Raw genomic sequence first — 25,472 nt, 5'->3', positions numbered from 1 at the left:
CGTGCATAAAATGTGCCGTGTCTTATAAAGTTCAAGAGATGAGTTTATGACTTGCGGCGTGATTAGAGTTTGCGGTGTTCTGATTGTGTTCTGGCGTCTGATATTGGTGGCTGTCAGAGTAGCAAGGGAGGGTTACACGATAAGCGAGGTGTTATGACAGTTGTAATACGATTATCTGCACGAAGCCACGATAAAATCAGATCATAGTTCGTTCCGTGCTTGTTAATGGGGTTAGAAAGGTATTTTAAGAATGCCTTCACTGGCGGTTATATGCGGTTGTAGTACTAACCGAGGTCCCTGATCTGACTGATGCACCATTGCACGGTCACCTTGAGCTTCTCGTATCGGAACATTATATTCCGGTCTTCCAATAGTCAAATGGCCCAATCAATCTAACGACGCCGGTGTAAGCTTATCTTTGGCGCATAAGTGGATCACTTCACATGCGACGAGTTAGTTCGTAATGGCCTGCACAATGACCCAAACTGACCTCTATTCTAAATATAAGTTAGAGGAGGCAATGCAGTTGTAGTACGAGATCTGGAGATTGGAAGCACTCCAGTCAAGTATAAAATGCCATCTCAAGCAGCCATGCGCTGACTTGATCATTATCAATAGCATCCGCTCGCTATCATAAGATTCAATCAATCATCACACATCAACACCATTGTCATCATGAAGGTTATCCCTCTTCTCACCACTATGGCTGCCATCACAGCTGCTACCCCAGCTCCTAAAGGCTGTACGCCTGGAACCTACTCGTGCACGCCAGACCTCAAGGGCTGGCAGGTCTGCAATGTCGACCGCACCTGGGTAGTAAGTATCTCCGTTCCATGGCGGCGGATGACAGGAAAAGCTTATCCGGTCTCTAGTTCGCCGGTGTCTGTCCCCCGAAGACGGGTTGCCTGTTTAACAAGCAGAACGGCTCGCCGTATTGTGTGCCCCCTGGCTTCCATTTTTGATTGGGCTGCATTGCCGCGTCGTTGGGAAACGTCGTTTTCTACTTCTTTTGTTGATTCTGTTCTTTACCCAACTCTTAGTGCTTACTCATTGCGGTATACGAGGGCGCTGATTAGTGCATCTTGATATCACTCCTTTGCTGGCGACAATGTGGACATAGTGCCAGCTCTTTGTACATAGGCTCGTTCTTTAATGTATCTTTACTTTTGCTTTATCACATAACAATGCCCTGGATTGTAATGTCTAGTATATGCAGTGAAAGATATACCCATTAATAGCCTAGTATCTGAGTAAAAAAAAAGATGCTAATAAGTTGAATCCCCAAGTTGGCAAGCCTCAAACAACTAATGATACAAATTCCTCAACCAAAATTTGCAAGCCTCCAGGAAAAGAAGATGTACATTCCCCATCGGTTAAAACCAACTCCATAATCACCAAAAGAGTCCGTTTAGACCAACCTTCTCGTATTTGTAATGTGTATTCAACAACAGTCTTTTACTTTCAACAGTCCGTGTTCTCCGCCAGTCTCTGCGACTGCATGGAGCAACCACGTTCATCCCCATATGGCCATTCCCCTTTCATCTTGTACACGCCGTGTCGTACTCTGCATAATTCAAGAGGATCAAGCAGCTTACGCGCTGCATTGTTTGCATCAGCCCGGTGAACAAAAGTCCCCTCTATTTGCATCTCCTGCACGCAGCCAGTTCGATCTTTATTGTAGTCGATGACGGTCTGCGTCACGTAGTAAAGCGAAGGTATTCCTTGGGGTAACATGATAGATCCATCGCTGTCTCCCAGAAGCTGTTCAGTGTTGGGTGTAGCCTGGATAGAGATCTGGAATACCTGACCTGCAGGGGCCTTAGCGTAGACCAGAACTCCATTGCCATAAGCCCAGTCTTTAGTGTGACTTGAATGTACGGCGTACTCGATGAAGTCCTCCGGTTCGTATCTCAGCGTATGGAGGACCCTGAAAGCCGAGTCTTTGGCGGAGTCGAGTGTCGTACGTGTGCCGAGAATGTAGATGGATCGTTTGGCCCCCGAAGAGTCTAGATGGAAGTCGATGACTGTTAGGATGACATGGTAGAGGAGTTCGGAACTGTTCGACATGATGAAGAACTTTCAAGTAGATATCAGGTATTTAAGCAGAGAAGATGGTTGTTTAATGAATAAGTCAGGTTTAATGACCCAAGAGCGCTCGAAGCGACTGAAGGGACGACGTGAAAATATATCCATATTGTCTGATGTGCATTTTGAAATCAGAGAACGCGTATCGTCATAGTAGCCAAATGAACGACGCTGCGGGGCTGTCTCGACATGTCTTCATTGGTCATGCGATAAAGGTGGCGCCCTCAAACTCAATTGAATCTGCCCGAAGTTTGTTAATCCCCGCCAGAAGATACGCACCTGATCCTTGTCGTGTAGATGCTGCCTTTTTCATCGCATTCAGAGCTGTCATATGTCAGTCATAAGAGCAAATCGTGTTAAATTGTTCAACCCGGGTATTCAGCGAATTGGATCAATAGGATTTACTCACATAAACATCTGTGGCGTCTAAAATGGCTGAATGGGAGTGACTCGTCACATCATGTTGCGTCCCGTTGTGGCGTGATGCTAACGCTACGAATGGTAAGTAATGGTGGTGTCCATCATATCATAACCTAGAGCCTCGGAAACCCGTTCGAATGCTAACCTTCGATCAATTTCAGATGAGAGTTCATAAGGTATAATTCATATCAAGCGCAACATCCCAGTCACTTGCCTCTGTGAGGAATCTCGGTGGGGGACCATCCTTCGCAAGTAGCTACGAGACTAATTGTCGCACTGGATGTGCTTAAAATGGATTGAAGGTCGGGTCATTCAGAATGAGCAGCAGTAGTGAGTTGATTGGTTCTATCTTCTGTGTGGGGTAACGTACATGATGAGCGAGTGTCTCAGACAAGCGAGTGTCTCACCTCACTTTACACCTAAAAAGCTGGCTTTTAAAAGCTTATATAGAATTCAGGCTACGCCCAAAAAGCTAAAAGCTTTGTAACTTATTTTTAACTGTATAAGAAAGCTATATAACGTGTTTGATAAGTGAGTGGGTCATCCAAGTGAGTGAGTCAATCTTATTTCCACCTTAAATCCGGGGTTTAAAAAATTCTTTAAAAATTCAAACTAAGCCTAAATTGGCTGTAATTTTAGTAGCCTATATATAAGTCTTAAAATATATTATATAAATTTTTTAAGACTTTTAGAAAAATTCTATATAGCTATAAACCTTAAAACCTATTTATACTGTATTTTATACTGTATAATTAAGCTTTACTATATAAAATAAAATAGCTAAAAGTCTTAAAAAAATATTTTATAATAAGGTTAACTATACTATTCTTAAAAATATTTTTTTTAAATTTTTATCTATTTTATTTAGAATAAAAAAATACTATAGGGTAGGTTTTTTAATACTATACAGTGCAGTGACTCACTTACTTGTCTGACCCACTCACTTATCAAACACGTTACTTCATAAAAGAATTATAGCTAAATTATTCGTAGAGTTATTAAAGAAAATCTATTTATACTGTATTTTAACAGGTTTTTTAGATAATATAATGCTAAAGAAAATCTAAAAAATAATATTTTAGTTTTAAAAGCTGTACTACTTAAAACTATAACTTTTAATATTTTCTATTATTTTATTTTAGCTAAAAAAGTGCTGTAGGGTAAGCTGTATTTAGGTAACACAGTATAGTGAGACACTCGCTTGTCTGAGACACTCGCTTATCATGTACGTTATTCCATCCCACAGGTTTTACTTTAAATCACCCAGCTTGATTACTAAGGGCTGTTGTTCCTGAGGATCATTGAGACCATGCCCGGCCTGCGACAGGGTGTTACAGATAAGCGAGTGTTACAAAAGTCTTCATCTTAAAAATAAAAATCTCAATAAAAACACAATAAAGTATCTAATCGTTTAATTCTAATTGCTATACTCTTCTGCAGAGGCCTCAATACCCTCTTGACAGGTCCTTGCATTATGCCCGGCCTTGCCGCATCTCCCACAGCGCCGAACCCCCGGTCGCATCGACCTTCCCTGACCACCACTTTTCGACAATTCGGCCACTACCTGCATATCTATATCTATCTGATCAGTTAAATCCCGACCTTCCTCTACTGCCATCTTCCCTCTATTCTGTAGGCGGGTTCTTTTTTCTCTGCGCCGTCGGCTAAGTATCTCATTCGCCTGTCGAAGATCTTGAATCTCAGCCCTCATTAAAACCATCTCATGCATAACTGCCTTCGTTCCTTTTGAAAGAGACTTTAGTGCTTCTAAAATTGACTCTGGAGAGCTGCTTTGATGCCTTCTAACTCGTCTTTCAAGGTATTCAGACTGCAATTCAGCCTCAATAATTGTCTTCGGGGTCTTTGAAGTCCAAGGTTGTGCCTGGCCTGCTTCCTCCTCAGCAGGTGTTGGAGTCCGTAGCTGCACATGAAGCTTTGAGACTACACTTTCTGGATCAAAAGGGACAAGGCCAGCTCCCTTAAAACCTCCCTTAATATTCTTCTCGGTCATAGTAGCCTGAAAAGCGGCATAAAAGGCCGGGAAGAACTCGGTCTTCGAAATGTGAGTTATAGAGCTTCTGATTAGATGCTCAATTTCTCGACCATATGCCTTTTTCAGCGGCCCAAAGCACCCGATGTCAAGAGGCTGAAGTAGATGAGATGAATGAGGCGGCATACAAAGCGTAATAATATTATGCTCCTCACAATATATCTCAAAGTCGGTCGAGTGGTGACTTTCGTGACCATCAAGGATCAGAAGACGATAGGAACCAACTGATAGATTGGCTGTACATCGGTCAAAGTGCTTTAGCCACTCAAGGCCTAGCTGGTTATTTGTCCATCCATTTTGGCTCGTTGCGATAACCCAATCGCCCGGGAGGTCGCATTCTCGGTACCAATTCGTAAGGTGATATTGGCCTGCACCAATGATAAACGGTGCGATCGATTGACCTTCTGCATTAATCGGCTGGATTACAGTAATCCATTCCCGGTTTCCAGGCTGCGCTGATTTTGGTCTGCCTTGCCTTTCTGAACCGGTGACGACCATTCCGGCCATAATAATGCCCATCATAAAGCCAGTCTCATCAAAGTTCCAGATATCATCTGATCGGATACCATACTTTGCGATTGTGTCCTGTACGAGCCTAAACTAGCTACGAATAATCGATGGATCTTCGCATTTAGCTCTCTGGTAGTCATATTTCCGAAATAAACGCGTCTTGAGCTCTGGTTGTCGCTTTACAAAGTTATGAGCCCAGCGCTTGCCGACAGGTGACGCATCGCGGTCAGCAAGCAGAGAATTAGCCATTTCTTCCACAAAACGTAATCGCGAGGGAAATCCTCGCGAATCTAGATCAAGAATGAATTGGACTATTATCTGCTCTTCCAGATCAGATAGTTTCCGTGACTTTGGAATCCAATCGCGTCGTGATTGAATGCCTTGCTGGCGGCGACGTAGGCGGCGCTCATCAATCTCATACATCTTTGCAGCGCGTCGGACACTTAATTTTGGATTATTCTGAAGGGCCTGAAGAGCAAGAAGGGTTTTAGCTTCAATTGAAGATTGTGACATGATAAATGGTTGAAAACTAATTGATCAGGTAAAATGTATGATGTAAGAGGGAAAAGTGCGGCGCATACTTGTCTGCGGCGCATGCTTATCAAACACGTTAGCTTTAAATTTAATTCTTTTTTGGATACCGTTTAAAAAATACCTACTCAGTAGTCTGTTTTTTCCGCTTTTTCGGACGTATTTCTGCAGCTGGTTTATTATTTAACTTCCAGGTATTCCTTTCAGCCCGATCACGGGCTGAGATCAATTGTGGTATATCAGGAAAAGCCTGATTAGGGTCAAAATTGACCTGCGAGCGGCCGGGTGGCCTCTGATCAACTTCTCGAGCTCTTATGATCACGATTGCCTCGTCTTTGGTGCAGTTTTCGGCTATCTTTTGATCGAGGGACTTGCCTGCCTTCCTGAGGATTAATCTGATGTCCCTTTGCACGTTTTCTGACGCCCAATTCACCTTTAAAAGCAGTTTTTCAATATCATGACTATATGAAGGCGTCGCGAAGATATCATCGCCCTGTAGAGCTTGGATTGGTGGTGTTATAAGGGGGTTTGAAATCACGGATCGACGCTCTTTGGGCTTCAACTTTAACACTGCCTTCTCAACGTCGACAGGATAAATTCCAGATGCTTTAAATGCATTCCGGATATTGTCTTGACTGAACGCTTTATTGGAAGCTATTTTATATGCAGTTGCGAAGATATGTTTCTGCCGAGAGGATGTCGCCTCGTACGTATGCATCCCGGCCGTCTCAGCTCGATAATACCTCTTCAGAGCTGCGAAAATGCCCACATCGAGAGGTTGAGTGATATGAGAAGAATGCGAAGGCAGCCAACTGAGCCAGACCTTGTTCATATATGCCTTCTTCATGAATTCCACAGAGATATGAGTCTTATGTTGGTCCAGGACGAGAAGTCTCCATTGTGACGGGTCTTTTGGCGTCGTCCCAGGGAGAAAAACATCATAAAACCACCGTAACATAATTTCCGTATTGCTCCAGCCCTTCTTACTGCATGTGTATTTCCAATCAGGAATAAAATCGCCAAGATTCTGGCCCTGTGATGTTTTTCCTGTATATACAATACACGGGGTTAGTCGCTGACCTGTAGCAGATATAGTCTCGAGGATTGAGATCCAAGCCGAGGCGTCAGACTGTATCTTCTCTGATGAAGTCGTCAGGACCGTTCCGGCAACAGCCCCGGCCAAAGACTCCCCTTCTTGGACTCCAGTTTCGTCGAGATTATACATGCGGTCTGAGCCTATGGATAACTCTTTGCAAATGGCCAGAAGACCACGATAATACTCCCTGAGTCCCTCCTCTGTCACTGTCTTCCTTCTTGCAGTAGAAAAAAGTCGTGATGGCTTCAAAATAACACTCGTATGACGCCTGAAGAAACGGTTGACCCAGTTCTTGCCGAGGTGCGGTCCAAGACCGTTGAGTTCAGCAAGATGCTGTGCGTATGAGTGTATCTCTGACTTCAGAAGAGGCTGGAACGCCTTCTCACGCAGTAAAATAAGGTCAACGAGTTCCTTTTCCTGTAAAGGAGTCAGAGAGAGGAACTTTTCATGTGCTATTTGTGTCGATTAAGCACCGTTGATCCGATCCCTCAATGTCGAGCGAGGAACGGTCTCCAGCTATGATGCAGCGCGAATACTCGTCTCACGGGCGTTAGAAATGGCTCGAAAAATCCTCATTTCACGATCAGGTATATTTAAAGTCATTTTAAAAACTTGGAATTAATTGAATAAGAATTGCAACCGTGAGATATCCGCGTCATAGATGCTATCTGTTGGTGTTGAGACTATCACCAATCGGGCGGTGGGGGGTGGGCGGGGTGGTGAGATACGTTAGAAGCCTTAACAAGCCTAACAAAACACCAATGCCTTCTAATAAGGCCGAAATAAGAGTACAACTGGAATGGCTGAGTGTGATGGTAAAAATGAAGGATCCTGTCAAACATTACGTGTATTCGGTCTATTGATTCAGATTTGTGTATTTATGTTGTTTTGTGTCAAAATCTTCCCCTTTAAAGTTCTACTATTGCGATTTGTAATCTTAAGGTATTCCTGTTTGCAGGTGACATCCTAGCACCTGTTCAACAGATCCTAGCTCAATTGACATCAGACTAGCCTGTTTAGACACGGTACATGAAGGATTCATCTTCGCATGGGTCAGAGTGCCTTGACAGTTCATCTGTTGATTTGAAGCGGCCCGCTGTCAAACAATTTATCATCTGGGAAGTCCCTCAAAGTGGGCTGGTATGCTCAAGCATCTAGGCTCATTTGTAGGAGGAGGTATGGTCTTGGCCCGCCTCGTCTGTGCATGAACCCTTTGATGCCATCAAAACGAAACCTAATCTTCATGATTATTATGGGAATGAGGTGTGTGTGATCTGATGACTAGGCACGCCCATGTAGTTGTGATGAAGGATTTGGAGGTACTCCATAGTAGGGGGCAAATGAGTGAGATCACCGCACTCTACGCCAAGAATGAGCCTCTAGAACTTGGTCTCAGCAGCCAACTAAATACCGACAGTATATGTATATTCAACAACTGAACGTACCGGATGCCACCATGATATCTTCACATCACCACCGGTGGGCCCAAGCTGCTGAGCCGCAATCCCCACCGGAGTTACTCTGCGAACTTCTGTGGATCACACTCTAGACTTATGATTCTGAATACAGGCTTAATTAACCGACCGGTGCAGACCCCTCTCGACTCGGGCTGACGTGTGATGTTATCTGCGTCTCAGCAATCTTCTAATGAATAATAACTTATCAATCTTTAAACGTCTTCAACATTGAGAATAATATTAATTTCGTTCGTGGCCACATCCTGCCTCAGCGCTGCTTCACTTGCGCGTAATGACGATCAGCGCCAACGTAGGTCTTCGCCATCCTGCGTTGACCAAGTCTGATACCGTAATTAATACGACATGACATCCGAGCCTTAGATAATTCGACTAACATGATGTAGCTTCTTCTCGTTGATATCGGAGAAGATGTGTACCCAATCGCTCGGGAGTCTATCTCTACCCTGGTCTTCCAACGTTTGAGACATCCCTCATCTCTGCGTATAAGGACACGAAGGTATTTCTGCGGTGTGTTTCCAACATTGAAGCCGCGCCGTCGATATTGCGCTACTCAGTGACCTATCTTTCATGCCAACCCAGGCTAATCTAGCACATGCTGATTATATATAACTATGATGTCCGAATGTTTCATTGGAATGTCCTTCGGAAATAGTACTAGAACTCAGAAATATACTACATCAGACGGTCATAACATCGAAACATATGCAAACATTCAGTCCACGTCAATAACTACCTTCAAGGCCCCATGCTGAGCCGCCTTTCCAAACGTTTCATAAGCCTTCTCCATGTCACTGAACTTAAAGTCTAGACCAATAGGTTAGCTCTTTCTTGATTGAATCAAGTTTTTGCTTACGATGCGTGATGAGTAGGCTTGGCTTCAACTTGCCTGACCCAACTAACTTGAGAAGCATGGGTGTAGTGACAGTGTCAACAAGTCTCGTGGTGATGGCTAGTATCACGATTGGTTAGCAATACCCTTGCTTAAGAAGAACGCACTCACAGATATTTCTATCCCAGAGCTTCTGTAGGTGAAGATCCGCTTTTGTACCGTGAACCCCGACGTTGGCTAAGGTGCCGCCGGGTGCCAGTAACTCTTGACATAGCTCGAATGTTGCTGGGATTCCCACAGCCTCAACAACAGAATCGCATCCCTTGCCGTCTGTTGCAGCCATAACACTAGCAACTGGGTTCTCTTTGGAACTGTCAATTATCTTGGTGGCGCCCAGGTGCTTCGCAACTTCTAGCCTCTTGGCGTCCATGTCGACAATGATAATTTTGGACGGTGAGTACATCTGGGCCGTGACCAAAGCCGCCAAACCTATAGGACCAGATCCCACGATGGCAACGATGCCTCCTGGCTGTACCTTGCCATTCAACACGCCACATTCTAGTCCTGTGGGGAATATGTCACTCAGCATGACCAAGGCAGCCTCATCAGCACCCGGGGGGATGGCATAAAGGCTTGAGTCAGCGAATGGAACGCGGACAAACTCAGCTTGCGTGCCATCTATGGTGTTTCCGAGGATCCAGCCTCCCGATATGCAGTGGCTGTACATGCCTTTACGACAGTACTCGCAAGTTGCGCAGCTCGAGATACACGAGATTAGCACACGATCACCTTTCTTGAACCGCGTGACAAAGGATCCTGTGGAGTGCACAATACCAACGCCTTCGTGACCTAAGACGCGGCCGGGCTGGCAGGTAGCCACATCGCCCTTTCGGATGTGCAGGTCTGTACCACAAATAGTTGTCTTTGTGACCTTTATGATGGCATCAGTTGGAGATGAAAGGGTGGGAATAGGCCGATCCTGGAGGGATACCGCATTGACTGCCCTGTAGACGAGAGCCTTCATCGTAGATAAGTATCTGGGACCGAGTTTAGTGTAGTTAATCAAGGTTCTAAACCGGGCAGTGCTATAGATGGCAGGAATGAATGACCTTGAGATTTGAGTAAGCATCGATATCGGAATGAACCTTGTGGAATCGTCAAAACAGCGGCGATGAACGAAAAAATGGTGAGAGGAAGACGCCTTCAGGAACGTGTTTTAAGGCTAAGATAGTGTTCCTACCGGTGGTCTGATGGCCTGATGTATGCTATTGGTGTCATGTAGTTTAAAAAGCGAGGTAATTTTGATTATATATGGCAAACAGCGGGGGAGCTTCTTTGTCAATCATGTGAGAACTTTCGACTAATGAAATTAATAACAACGTGGGTGAGAGATATCAAGTTTACAACAGGCCATAATGATCTCATTATTTGAGGACCTCTCGAGGTAAATACGTGATGATTACATGACCATTAATGGCGACCAAAACAGCGTTGGCTTATCCACTAGCCACGTGGTATTGCGTGAGGATGACGTGACGGTAATTTACAACTAACACATACATAAGCAAGGTCGAATGGCTCACTAGAAACAAAAAATGGTTAGATTATTTCGCAACGCAAAGCCACAATAAACGTAACTTTGGATCAACTTTATTATTCCTTGACAGTAGCAACCATGTAGATACTGCCCAGGGTCCTATACTTTCACATGATATATGTGAGCTTGTCACGTCACACCCCGCCGAATTATGCTTTTATATCCTCTATTGAATACAATTCCCAGACTTAATATTCATGGTTTTGCCATGATTAGAACCTCGACGCTGGAAAAGATACTTTCATTCAGTGACCACCTAGGTCAATTTTACAAAACCAAAAGTATCCGAACGCCACCCCACCTTTGCGAAAACCACTTCCTCCCGACGTGACACCTCCACATCTTTTAATTGTCCACAACTGGTTGGATACGCGCTACGTATATTGAGCGCATGATGGGGTGGATTCAACGTATTATGGAGCAGAAACTGGTAATCTTATTGATTGAAGTCTTGATGAAGCCTTGTCTGTCTCTCTCGGCAGAGTGCGGGGCCGCTAGTCAATTCTTGATGTTTTTACAGCCACATGCAACACATAATGTTGTCTCCTAATGAGGCTACAACTCGTACCCCACCCACCCTATTCCTGTCATTACAGCAGTACAAGCGGGGTACCAAGAGCTTTAGCTTCCAACTTTTTACAGCTAAATTACTAACGTACATGATAAGCGAGTGTCTCAGACAAGCGAGTGTCTCACGTCACTTTACACCTAAAAAGCTGACTTTTCAAAGCTTATATAGAATTCAGGCTAAGTCTAAAAAAACTAAAAGCTGTATAACGTAGTTGATAAGCGAGTTAGCCAGACAAGCGAGTTAGCCAGTACACTTTTCACCTTAAAACCTATTTTTTAAATAATTCTTAAAAATTCAAATCAAGCTTAAAATAGCTTATAATTAGGTAACTTATAAATACGTCCTAAAGTAAGCTATATTAATTATCTTAGATTTTTAAATAAATCCTATATAGCTATAAACTTTAAAGTCTATTTATACTGTAAAATACACTGTATTTTAAAGTTTTCTATATAAATCAAAATTTTTAAAAATCTTTTAAAAATACCTCTTAATAAGATTAACTATACTATTTTAGGAAAAAGGTTTATTTAATTTTTAGCTAATTTATTTAGGGATTAAAATACTATAGGGTATGCTACTTTTAGCTGCACAGTATACTGGCTAACTTGCTTGTCTGGCTGTTGAACAGGTGCTGGGGTCTCACGTGCAAGCAGGGATACTTTAAGATTACAGCCGAAATGGTAAAACCTCTAAGGGGTAGATTTCAACAGAACACAACAGGAATACACCAATTCACATCAATGAACCGAATACACGTAATGTTTGACACAATCCATAAATCCCCTGGTATCCCAGTTGGTGAACTGGGCATTCCATACTAGGGCGAGCGGTTTTGGCAGGAGACATGTTTCGACATGAACTCCTCCATCTAAGATCAGAAAAATCTATAGAAAGCGAGGCCTATATCGCAATTAGATAAAAAGTTTATCTAGAGCATTAAATCATGATTTCCGTGGGTGCGCCGTAGTTTTAAGCTTATCGTGGCTTGGTAGGCTGTGGTCCTGTAGAGATCAACTTTAGTAAGAGGTTTATGTTAATAGGAATACAACTATCTGAGTTTAGAAACTCTTATAAAAAGCGAGGCATACATTTGTTGAACAGGTGCTGGGGTCTCACGTGCAAGCAGGGATACTTTAAGATTACAGCCGAAATGGTAAAACCTCTAAGGGGTAGATTTCAACAGAACACAACATGAATACACACCAATTCACATCAATGAACCGAATACACGTAATGTCTAACAATTAAGAGTCTCAATTGCATCTCAGCGACCCGCGCACCCAAATGCATACGACCTTCGGTTCATTCTATCACCATGTCGGCCAAACACGCCGAGAGGATCATTAGCTACGCGTCTCCGGAGGATTGGGACTCCTGGTCCAACGAATTCAAGAAACTGGCGCACGCCTACGACCTGTGGCAGTATATTGATCCGACCGATCGCATCCGATGGCCTCAGCGACCAGAACTTCCAGAAATCCGAGACTACCCCAGACAAGCAGATCCGGACGATCCCGATAGTGGCACAATGACGCCCGGCTCAGATTACGTACCGCCCCGGCGAATCGGAGAGTTGACGTCTGAAGGAAGAGCGGAATACGAGCATGATATCAGGATCTACTCTCTGAAAGAAACGGCGTATAGAGAGACGAAGAAACAGGAGCAGAAGCTGGTCGAGTTTGTCCTCAAGACGGTCTCGGCCACGTATCAGAAAACATCCTGCGTCACGGGAGACCGATTAGACAAGTGGTATCAGGAGCTACGAAGATCTGGAGTGGTATACAACGAACGCCTTCGACCCGAAGCGCGCGACAAGTACCACAAAGCCGTACATACAGCCCCGAAGATCAACAAACTCAACGAGTGGGTCACGGAGTGGGAGACGACGATGGCCGAAGCGATCAGCAAGAAAGTCCCTGATGCCCTCGACGCGCAATGCTGGGCGGAAGACCTGAACCGAGCAATGTACCATGTTCTCCCCAGCTGGGCATCTACTTTCCGACAACACCGACGTCCTCAAATCCTCAATAATTCCCTCAACTATCGAGAGGTCGCTGCCGACATTCGATACGAAGCCAAAATGGCCAACGCTAGCGGAAGGCCGTCAGGAATCAAGAGAGGCGCATTCGCAGCCACATACGGCGCTGCATCCAGGAACGACAGACCTGCAATCACAGACCGCGATAATGACACTATTGAAGTCCAAGGAGACGCCTCAGATTGGGCGACGGACGAAACATCCTATGCACATCGAGATACGCGAGGCCAAGGCCGTGGGCGTAGAGCACGAGGCGGCGGAAGAGGAGTATCAACAAAACGAAAACGAGCAGAGACGACCGTCAATCCGAACCCGGACGGCCCTACTTGTCGAGGATGTTTGGGTTTCCATGACTGGAGAGGCTGCTGGTACTTATTCCCAGCCCAGAAAGCCGAAGGATGGGAGCCCAACCAAGCGATACAACGATTAATAAACGACCGTCTCAAGAACGATACTGGTTTGGTGGAGGAAGTCAAACGATTGTCCAAAAGTAGAGACAGAACCACTCAGGACGAGTGACTTGGGCGGGGTATGGCACACGTCAAGGCAAGCTACCTAGTGATGCACAACTTTATCGCAGCCTTCAACTGTGCCCCCTACCCTCTCAGACATTCTGCCATCCTTGACTCTGGATCGACAATCCATATCTTTAATGAAGTATGCAGGTTCCTCAACTACCGACCGGCACCGTCTGGAGACTTCGTCTACGCAGGGGAGTCACCAGTGGCCATTCACGGGTACGGGAACGTGGATATTCGCGTTCAAGGACCTCAAGGACCCTCTCTTCTCAGATTGCGAGATGTAGCTCATTGCATAAACTTTGCATGCAATATTGTGTCATACCGCCAGTTGCGGAAAAGGGGCTACTACTGGGATACCAAAGGGAATAACAACCAAATCCGCAGGAAAGATGATTCAATCCTCTGCACATTGACGGATCATTTCGACCAGTACGTACTGGAGTATATCGACAAATCAACAACGGCAGCGGCATTCCTAGCCAAACGGAAACAGTATGATTCGTGGACTAAACGCCCTCCTCGCAGTGGAGACGAAACCTTTTGGCACCTTCGACTTGGACACCCAGGGCCTGAAGCACTCAAGCACCTCGTGGGCCAATGTCGGGGGGTGAAGATCAGAGGGATCTCCACGGTTGAGTGTGATGCTTGTGGAATGGCGAAGGTGAAGCGCCAAGTCCGTCGACAAAGACGAGTTCCACCCGAGAAGGCTGGAATCCGACTCGCTATTGATTTCCACGACATGAGTGGGGATCCAGGCTACACTTCAGCTATGCTGGTCACCGACCGTTACTCTGGCTATATCTGGGACTATTATCTTCCCGATCGAACTGCACCAACGCTTATCGGTGCACTTGAGCATCTACTCAGAACACTAGAGCGACAACTCCAGTGTAGGCCCGAAGTCATCGAGTGTGATAACGAGATCCCGGATAGTCACCAGGTAAGTGACTTCCTCAGTATCAAAAACGGGATGCGCCTAGAGCCCTCCGCGCCATATGCCCAAAGTCAAAATGGCGGCGCAGAGCGCTCGGGGGGTGTGATCAAGGAGAAAGCTCGTGCAATGAGAGCTGGAGCAAAGCTGCCTTCGTTCCTTTGGGTTGAGATCTGGCGCGCTGCCGTATACCTATACAATAGGACACCCAAGTATATCTACAATTGGAAGACGCCATATGAGCGTTTCTACACTTACTTTGCCTTTAGGGACGGCGTGGTTGTCACGGAGCGTAAGCCCGATCAAACACACCTACGCGTGTATGGCTGTAAAGCCTTTGCGATGACGACCGATGCTTTGAAAAAGAAGAATCGGCGACAACGACTCAATCCCCGAGGGTGGATAGGATACCTGGTCGGGTATAACTCGACAAACATCTACAGGGTCTGGAATCCGTTGACCAACAAGGTCATCTCCACTAGAGACGTGATCTTCAACGAGAAGGAGACGTTCTCTGGGGATGTCCAACACCTCAAGGATGATTTAAAAGAACTAAACGAGGAAGAACTTATTCAGCATCTCACTGATGCAGAGGTCCCACAGGGATCTAGCATCAATCTGGATGCTTCTACCCAAGAAGAAGACGAGGAATTAAGCGCCTTGCCTGAAGGACTAGCGTTTGAGCGGGAGGCTGCAAGTTATCCACATAGAGGGTTTGAACGTGATCTCACGATTACGCAGGGTGAGACTGGCAGGACACTAGTCGTAGGAGATCGCAATCGAGAAGAGCCTGACGGGACTGATCACCCCTACACGACCGCTCGATTCACTCCCTACCTGACCCCGGAGACTTGCCCTCTACGGCCTGCTGCCCTTCTGGTCGCTACTATCAGAGAACCTCCCGTGAGGAAGGAGGGGGAAAACCCCCCTCAGTTACGAGCTGCGAAGATGGTGCATGTCCCACCTAGCGCTGGCACTTCCCCGGGACGAGACGGCGCAAATGGAGCCCCTCGTGTCATTTCAACTCCGAGCAGTTACTGGGAGGCCGCATTTAATGCCGGTCGACTCGCATCTGTGAAAGGGACCTGGAATGGCAAGGTGGTGAGTAAGCGGAAGCTCGAGAAGCAGGCGAGCTCGGCCAGCTGCCACCCTGATAGCGGAGAACCTCAGTTTACGGGAAGTCGAGGGGAATCTACTAAGCTGATGGATTCTCCCAATCGCAAAACACAATCTGCAAAGCTGACAGATTTAGGTGACGGCCAACGCCGAATACACCGGCGAGACATGCCAATATTGCCAAAAAGGCATAAAGACCTCAAGAACCATCCACTAGGTGACCTATTCCGCGAGGCAGAAAAGACTCATCTTGAAAGCCATAAAGAAATGCGCTCCTGGCGTGAGGTTCAGAGAGAAGAAGCCGCAGGCAAGGAACTCCTGGACTGCATGTGGGTTTATGTATACAAGTTCGACAAGCACGGATGGTTCACCAAGTGCAAGGCCCGGCTCGTTGTACGAGGCGATCAACAGGCCAAGTCGACACACGAGGATACCTATGCATCCACACTTGCCGGCAGATCTTTCCGAACACTCATGGCTATAGCTGCTCGCTTTGATTTAGAACTTCTCCAGTATGATGTCGTCAACGCCTTTGTCAATGCTGAACTGAAACAGGACGTCTATATGCGGATGCCCGGAGGCTACCGGAAGCCTGGCCTGATCCTCAAACTTCAGAAAGCACTATACGGCTTGCGCCAGTCACCATTACTTTGGCAAAAGGAACTAACCACCACCCTTACGAACATTGGGTTCAAGTCTGTACCTCACGAGCCATGCTGTCTCTCGAAAGGAGGAATATTGATATTCTTCTATGTGGACGACCTCATTGTTGCCTACGAGAAGACCAATCAAAGATCGGTCGAATGGACGATAGGCAAGCTTCGAGAAAAGTACCAACTCTCTGGAGGAGATATGCTACAGTGGTTTCTTGGAATTGAGATTATTCGCGACCGAAACCAACGTCTGATTTGGCTGTCGCAATCGTCATTCGTGGATAAGATCACTAGTCATTTTAGGATTCAAGGGGGAAAGCCTTCCCTCACTCCAATGACCACGAAAGAACTTCTTCCGAACGAAGAGCGCGCATCAACAGCGTCAATACAGCAGTATCAACGCAAGACCGGATCAGTGCTCTACCTGGCAGTAATCACTCGACCCGATATTGCCTTTGCTGTTTCTCGACTTTGTCGATTCAACATGAACCCGAGCGATGATCACCATGAGGCCTTGGACCACCTATTCCGGTATCTGCAAAACACCAGGGCACTTGCACTACAACTCGGCGGAACAGACACTTTTGATGTGTACAGTGACGCTTCCTTTGCCGACAACACAATCGATCGGAAGAGCTCGCAAGCCTACGTGATGAAGCTATTTGGAGGGACTATTGGATGGCGCGCCAACAAGCAGGACACCGTGACTACCTCTACAACAGAGGCGGAGTTGCTGGCACTTGCGCAGGCTGCGAAGGAGTCCATGTTCATCTCCAGATTAATCACCGAGCTCGGCGTGACCCTTGACAACAGAAGCATCATCATTCAGTGCGATAACGCGCAGACCATTCGGCTTATTAATTCCGACGTGGCGCTCCTGCAGACCAAACTTCGACACGTCGACATCCATAACCACTGGCTACGCCAGGAAGCACTCGCTAACCGGATCTCGGTCCGGCATACTCCCACCACCGAGATGATTGCGGACGGCCTCACGAAGGCATTACCCGCTCAGCAGTTCCAGAAGTTCGTCATGCAGGTTGGCCTAGTGGATATTAACGATAAGATTCAAGAGAGAAGGTTCAAGGAGCTCACTGCGGAGGACTTTGTCAGAGCAGAGGAACAGCTTGATGGATGAGCCGAATAAGGGATCGGAAGGATGGCCAACCTGACAATAGGAATACGGACTGCACAGACTGAGCCACGATGGCCAGTCTGGGGGGGTGTGTTGAACAGGTGCTGGGGTCTCACGTGCAAGCAGGGATACTTTAAGATTACAGCCGAAATGGTAAAACCTCTAAGGGGTAGATTTCAACAGAACACAAGATGAATACACCAATTCACATCAATGAACCGAATACACGTAATGTCTGACACTGGCTAACTCGCTTATCAACTACGTTAACTTACTTTTAACTATATAAGAAAGCTATATACTTCATAAGAGAATTATAGCTAAATTATTTATAGAGTTATTAAAGAAAATCTATTTATACTGTATTTTAGCAGGTTTTTTATATAATATAATATTAAAAAAATTCTAAAAAATAATATCTTAGTTTTAAAAGCTATACTACTTAAAACTATAGTTTTTAATATTTTCTATTATTTATGTTATGTTATGTTATGTTATGTTATGTTATGTATATTTTTCGTCCGGGGGCCGTAGGCCCCGAGTCCCCTGCTGGGGCACAGGACGTGCTGAGCTAGAGAATTGGGGATCTATCTATAAGCTAATTACAGAAATACCATTGGCTACAAGGGCGATTAGTCATTCGCGACGCGAAATTAGTCTTCCCTCAGATTCCAATTTTTGCAACCGCGTTAGTAGACCAAACACACTCTATCCAGCATCTCATCGGCACAAATGGCGCATCCTATCGAGCTTGTTACCCGTCAGCGGGATGACAAGGCGCAGCCGGGACATTACAGCCGCTTTTGGAGCCTGATATCAGGGAGGCTGAGATCAGCCTGTGCATGCGGCAGCTTGAAACTGCCTCAAGGTAGTCGCGGCCAAATGAGGGGCGTTGGCCCGCCCTTCATCTGGCCGTGAGTATATGAGAGAGAAAGGAAAGGTAACAAGGAAATACGTCGATGGTAGAGAAAGAAAGAGAGTCGCGAGTGCTTCTCAAGTCGTGGGCGCCTAGTAGCGAGGGCAAATTTTCCCAAAGAACGCGCTGTCTTTAGACAGATCGATAAACTTGGTAAAGTCTCTTCCTATTGCTAGATTGACTGCTGCATTCGGTGAGGGTGCTAGCCTCATCCGTTGACGCTGCGGTACCTTTCTGCAGTAGAAGATATGATCCGGTGCTTTGCGTCGGCCGCATGAGCAGACCAGGCGCGCATCGCCGTGGTCGAACCTCTCGTGATACGCGGCGAAGTCCCCGTGGAGGGACCTCGCTGCCAGCAAGTGGTGTAAGGCTGCGCGCGGGAGCGTCAGCTCTGGTGGGCAGCCTGTAGTCGCCTTGAGGTTGAGTCTCTTGTATTGCTCAGGAGCGGAGGTAGACCACCACGTCTCGAATCCTTCTTTTGGTTTTTGTCTCGCGATCCGTCGTAGGTAAGCCAGCGTTGGTTGAGCACCTTCAGGTTCGAGGAGTGATGACGCTGCTTTTGCCAGTTTATCGGCCTGTTCATTGCCAGGGATAGAGGAGTGTCCTGGGACCCAGAGTACTTGTGTGGCTCCGTGCGATGCCGCTAGAGCCTGAAACTCGAGAAAGACGTCTTGAGAGGAGTCGGAGGGCGTGCCTCGCAGGCACGTGGCGGCCGCGAGGTTATCTAGACAGATGAAAATGGTTTGCGCTGCTGACCCTTGCAGGTTCAGGGCAGCTTTGAGGCCCTCTAATGCCCCAGTAGCTTCAGCGTCGAAGACCTCGGCAGGCCCAAGGCGACCTGATCCATCGAAGATGGGGACATTGTTCTGATGAATGGTGAAGCCGTAGCTTGCAGCTCCTTCCGAGGATAGAGAGCCATCTGAGTATACGACCAAGGTGAGCGGGTCGAGTCTCTCAACCCAGTGGAGGAAGGCGCCAGTCGATTTCTCTTTTGACGCCATCTGGAGTGGAGGCATCTGTTCTTGATGGAAGCATCGCTGGACGAGTTTTGGCCGCTCGCAGGGCGCAAGCAGCTCGTCTGTGCGTCGGAGACGTGTCCTGAAGACACTTTTTGTCTGTATTTGATATCTTCGTTTGATGAGGTCGTGGTAGGTAGGTCGGTCAGGCGGTCGACGCGGGCGCGTTCGGCACGCCAGAGGGTGAGCCTCGTCTAGCGATTTGAGTCGTGCGGCGAATCTTAGTCGCTTTGCTTCGAGCAATTGGTCAATTGGTGGTATACCGCTTTCCCTATGTAGGATGGCGGTGGGAGTCGTCTTCCAGACAGGTAGTATCGCTCTCATGGCCTGATTCATGGCTTTGTTCATTATTTGTATGAGATGCTGATTGCTCGACGGTAGTTCCTTTGTGGGCTGATTCCATCGCGGCCTAGTGCTGCCTGGATACCACGCCTCCAAGCCGTGAAGTAGCACTGGCTCGACACATGCTCTGACAGCACTTCGAACGGCGCTCGGTAGAGGGCCGTGTATCGTGTTAGTGAGACCCCGTAAATGATAGGCTACTGCCTTCGCTTTAGCCGCCCACTTCTCGACATGCAGTCGGAAAGATAGCCTGCTGTCCAGCCAGATGCCCAGCCAGCGCAGCGCTGATTCGGGGTGCTTCTCTACATCGCCATGACGTACTGCTGGGGCAGTCCTGAGTGTTCTACGGGAGAAGTGCATGACTTCGGTCTTCTTCGTGTCGAAGGAAACGCCGTTCGCCGCGCCCCATCGCACCATCTCCTCAATGGAACTGGATGCCATGGCAGTAGTCTCGTCTACCGTGTCGCCTATGGACAGGATGGCCGTGTCGTCTGCATAGCCGAAGCGACCCCGGGGATTGCCCAGTCGATAGATTGGCTCAGTGTAGAGCAGAAAGAGGATCGGCGATGCCGGCGACCCCTGAGGGAGGCCGCACTGTAGGGGAGAAGAGGGCGTGACGGTGTCTTGGTACCTGACACGCGCAGACCGGCCGCTCATGAAGGAGCCAGCCCAGCGAGCCAAATGGTTAGGCCAGCCCTGTTCGCGAAGACGCAGGACGAGCCTATTGCACATGACGGTATCGAAAGCACCCTGGATATCCATTGTGACTAGAGTCGCCACTTTCTTGCTTGCAAACGCTTCTTCGATGTCATGTATCAGGGCTGTCACCAGGTCTGTTGCCGACCTCTTGGGCAACGCCCCCGTTTGCTGTGGGTGAAGGACGCTGAAGTGCACCGTTGCCCAGGCCAGACGGCGTGCGATCAGCCGCTCGAGTCCCTTGCCGAGACAAGAGAGCAGCGAGATTGGTCGCCATGCTCGTGGCTCTGTGAGGTCTCTGCGCCCCGGTTTTGCGATCATGACCACCTCCGCCTCCTTGAATACTTTTGGATGATGGCCTGTTGCAAGGCATCTTGCGAAGAGACGGCGGACGTGTGTCCCGATGATATGCCATACTGCCTCGAGAAGTTTGACTGTGATGTTGTCCGATCCCGGGGACGTGTTGCCTGTGCTTAGGGTTGCGTACTGCGCCTCTTCCATGGAGATCTCTGAAGGGAACGGTATCGGTCTACGAGGAGTGACAGGCGTCCAAGGGTTTGCAATGTCGTCCTCTGCAGTTCTTCGTTCTAACGTAGCCTGTCGGAGTGCATTGGCTTTGTCTATCTGGGTCTCATAGACAACATTGTCGACTTGTAGCGGTGGAGGCTGAAAGGCTCCAGGGGATTTCAGCCACCGGACAGCTTTGAAAACAGCGCTGCTGCTGGAGAAGCTATCGATGAGGTTCCGCCAATACTTCCTTTTAGCACGACGGACTACACGGTGAAAGTCTCTCTTGGCCATCTGGACATCTTGGTTGAAGCCCAGAGGGTAGCTACGTCTGATGGCTCGAAAAGTAGCCGCGGCGTCGGCGCACTCCTCCGTCCACCAGGGAGCTGGACGTCCACCTTTGCGTGCAGGCCGGCCAGATGCTTTTGCTGCTGATGTTAGTAGATTTACGAGTGCCGACGCAAGCTCGTCTAGTTCCGCAGGGGTCGAATGTGACAGGGGGATTTCCGTGGCTCCAAGTTCTACGATCTCGACGAATCGTTTGAGCTCGTCTTCCGTCGTCACTCGAATCTTGGCCGGCTGCATCGGAGTCGATCTAATATCAGGGAAGGTCAAGCTGAGTGTGAAATGGTCGGAGCTAGTGGCGAGGTGGTCCTCGACAGTAGCTTCGGCCAGCGGCAGGTTGGTGAATGCAAGATCGATTGTGTTGCCGTGCGGATTTGTCGGTATGTCTAGAGTATTGAGAAGGTTGAGGTCGTTTCTCTGACGTCCAGTCTGCAATTTCTTGGCCGCGATTCGTAGCTTGGCCCGTCTGCCAACTATGGTGTCTGGCATTGAAATCGCCAGCGACGAGGCAGCGCTCCGGCACAGGCCATCGAAGTAGCGTGTTCAAGGCGTCCTTCTCGTCGTTCTGGCGATAAAAGTTGACTATCGTCATGCCGTTGACTGTGATCCAAAGAATGTCACGTGTCTCAAAGGGGCGAATCTGGTCAGCCAGAAGTCTTGGGTCTCGTCGAACATATGTCATCACTCTAGGCCGAGTGTCGTTGCTGTTCCACATGTCGACTGGCGTGAACGTGTCGTACGCAGGATGTGTCTTGGTTAGGCAGCGGGCTTTAGTATGAGCTGTCCACGGCTCCTGCAGGAGTGCAATGTCATATCGTTCCGAGTCGGCTAGCGCCAGGGCGCAGTCGTGGGCTGGTGGGATCTTGCCGACGTTGGCCTGGAAGACCTTGAGTGGCTTCTTATCGTTCTTTCGTGTCTGCGAGTACCTATTCCTGGTCATAGTCATGAGTACGGCTTGTCAGGATTATACGACGCTTCTTCTTCGGTGAGCTTTAGTCCATGATGCTCAGGCTCCTCCTCTGCTTCGTAGGTAGCCCGGGGAGCTGTGGCCACCATGATGCACGAGGGTGCTCCCGACGCAGCTGGACTCGGAGCGTGAGCGTCTGGCTGTTCATCTAGTCCGGATGTCGCCCCTTTCGCAGCTCAGCCGCTCCTTGTTGGGTTTCCATATGCGTCTCTAGTTGTGTTTCTGAATATCGTTGCCGGTATGTTTCCGCGCCCACCATTCGGACGTGTTCTCGTTGTTCTTTGGTAAGCCGGCGAAGGACGCCGCGTACTTTCTTCGGCCGAGCTGGGCACTTACTAAGGCTGGCCTCGTGGGGCCCTAAGCAGTTGACGCACTGTTCTGGTGCAGCACAGCCGTCTGCGATATGGTCAGTCATGCCACAACGTCGGCAGACTGGCTGTCTACGGCAGTTGCGGGCAAAGTGGTAGTCCCAGCACGTTTTGCACTGTTTAGGTTGGACGGTTTTGTCTATGAGTCTGGCTGCACGGCTGCCAAAGAGGGACCAGAATCTCTTGGTGGGCTTGAGAAAGGACACAAGTAGAGTCTTGGTCAAGGGATTATCCGAGAATTGTCTCCCAGTACGTATATCAACGGGCTTGAGCCCTGTCTGGATTTCTATCTCATCGCTGACAACGCTGTCACTATCCACCTCATTGCCGCGAAAGTCAGTCAGTCTTCTGGGAAAGTCTGAGACCACATAAGTGTGCCATTCCTTGTTCGTTTCTACTGCCATAGCTCCCAGCTCAGCCGCCCACTCGGCCCGCTTCTCTACGAGAAAGTCGCGCGTTTCGAGGTCGGCAGCCAGGATGGCCCATCCTGATCTGACTTCAAACACCTGTCGGATCTTGTCTGAGACGGCGCCGAGTTTTTCCCGGATCAGGGTCCGGATTGCATAGCCACTATGGGTCCTGGCCGGAGCTCCGGCTTCTAGACGGATGAAGACACGGAGGTCTTGTCGGGGTGGAGCGATGGTCGATTGTTGCCCTTGGCGATGAAGTGGGTCAGATTGTCGGTGTTGTTGTTGTTGATGTTGGGGAGTTGGGCGGGCGTGGTCAGTGGGGAGCGAGGCGGCGACGCTGCTGTAGGTAGGCTTAGAAGCTGGTGCATCGCCGGAAAGCTCTTGTTTCCAAATGCCGAGGAAGCTGTCGGCGAATTGCCGAGCGAAACGTCGCTGCGGTCCAGCGGTGAATTGCTGAGCGGCTTCTTCAAACTTGGCGCAGAAGGCCTGGAAAACCATCAGCTTGGCGTTGTACTCTTCCACGCGCTCGCGGGCGAGGTCATTGGCCGATTTGATAATAGAGATTGGCTGATCATAGATCGATGTGGGGTTGGCACGCTCAGCTCCTTCCGCAGCTGCAGCAGTGGTGGCGGCGTTGAGTGGTGAGGACGGTGTCTGCGCCGTCCGCCCGAGGCCGGGTGAAACACCAACGGGACCGTTGACGATTGCAGGGCTGTTTTGCAGGAGAGCTGCACGGGCTTCTCGGTTTAGATTGGCGGGAGTGTGGATCCCAAGATCAAAGCGATCCGAGACAGCGGGCGGGCTCGTCATGGACGAGGCCATCGCCGCGGCTTGCGGCTGCGCGAAGAGCAGGTTGGGTCGTTTGTTGTGCGCTTGTTAAGGATCTTGGTGCAGGCAAGGGCCACTTTCTTAACACTTGTATGCCAAGAAAGTGTGATGACAAAGGAAGGTGTTTTCTATTATTTATTTTAGCTAAAAAAGTGTTATAGGGTAAGCTGTTTTTAGGTAGCACAGTATAGTGAGACACTCGCTTGACTGAGGCACTCGCTTATCATGTACGTTATACAATTTATGGCAACTCAAACCATAAATATATCTTCAGATCTCGATCAAATACAAGAGGTCGATTCCTATGATGAGAAGAGCTTCTATAAGCAACACGAAGGCCCCTGCACGGACTCCAAGGAGCCTGCCGGAGCCGATGATTATCCAGCTGATAAATATCGCGGCTTCAATTTCAGCCCTTTTATTGTGCAACCTTGCCATTATTATATTCGTTATTTACCTCCATCAAGGCTGAAAAAAAAATAGCCTATAAACTCAGTATATATTGAAGGATATATAAAAGATTGAGACGAATTATTCAGAGTGCAGTAGAGGTGAGGAAAAGCTTGAAGCGTGTACTCGTTGACTGAAATGCAAGCCACACTTTTATCATCATGATCTCAGGAAGAATGAAAATGACCCACGAGGCTTCCCTAACCGCGGTGCATCTATGAATAAAACATTCAGGCTTTCAGCAACGTGGTCACCGCCAGGAACTGCTGCGTTGCATGTTATGTATGCACGCAACCGCACAATGCCAATGACAGACCTATGTATACGCTTCGAATCTCCCCATTGGTGGTGCAGACTGCGGCAGCTCCAATATGACCATGGATAGCGCTCCCATCTGTGTAGGCTTGTAGAGTGACTAGTTCGTCGTGTATAATCTGTCTACGTCTGGTCTGGGCTTCTACGTTTATTTCGATAAATGTCTGCGGTCCGTGCCATCACGGAGGAAGCAAAGGGGGCGCTGTGGAATCGAGTGGGTCCGTCTCGCGGTGGACCCCATGTGATGCAGTCAGATCATGCCTCAATCTATAACTTGGCATATCCTGTCGGCAGAATAACTCATGCCCTCCTTCCTAACTTCTAAGTGGGCTTGTATGTCATGCTTTGTATAGCAATACCAAACTCTAGTCGGTATTTAAACATTCACTCATCTCCGAAAAGTATGGCGCCGAACATTAAAACTCCACGCGCCAAAAATGTCTCCAATCTTCCCCTCTCTACTATAAGTCGCCTGGCATTTACTTATTTCGGCGTTGTCTTCTCCACAGGCTTCTTCTTTGGTACCATCCGCCATCTATACGTCATCCCCAAATTCAATCTCCCTCTGCCACATGCCGAAATTATTGAGGCACCACTTATGTTTATCGCTGTTATTGCTTGGGCGAATTGGCTAGTAAACCGCTATAAGGTCCCCGCTAGAGCACGTGTAAGAATGGCAGTTGGACTGTTTGGGTTGGGATTTATGGTTTGCATGGAATTCATGGGGCGCAGAGTTGCGGGACGTCGT

At 48.0% G+C, this 25,472-nt stretch overlaps 1 protein-coding gene across 1 annotated transcript; it reads right to left on the bottom strand.

Annotated features, from left to right (window-relative positions):
- Positions 1–8,882: 8,882 nt before the first annotated feature.
- Positions 8,883–10,413, bottom strand: FOXG_16238 (alcohol dehydrogenase; the record flags this gene model as incomplete). Its single annotated transcript, XM_018396306.1, has 5 exons — positions 8,883–8,961; positions 9,024–9,069; positions 9,171–10,036; positions 10,240–10,264; positions 10,404–10,413. The coding sequence occupies 5 exons, from the start codon at positions 10,411–10,413 to the stop codon at positions 8,883–8,885; spliced, it is 1,026 nt and encodes a 341-aa protein (XP_018256864.1).
- Between the last annotated feature and the right edge of the window lie 15,059 nt (positions 10,414–25,472).

The sequence above is a fragment of the Fusarium oxysporum genome, chromosome 6, assembly GCF_000149955.1.
Source record: "Fusarium oxysporum f. sp. lycopersici 4287 chromosome 6, whole genome shotgun sequence".
Lineage (NCBI taxonomy): Eukaryota > Fungi > Ascomycota > Sordariomycetes > Hypocreales > Nectriaceae > Fusarium > Fusarium oxysporum.
Note: the sequence above shows the minus strand (reverse complement) of the source record. Positions and strands in the feature narration are given on the sequence as shown.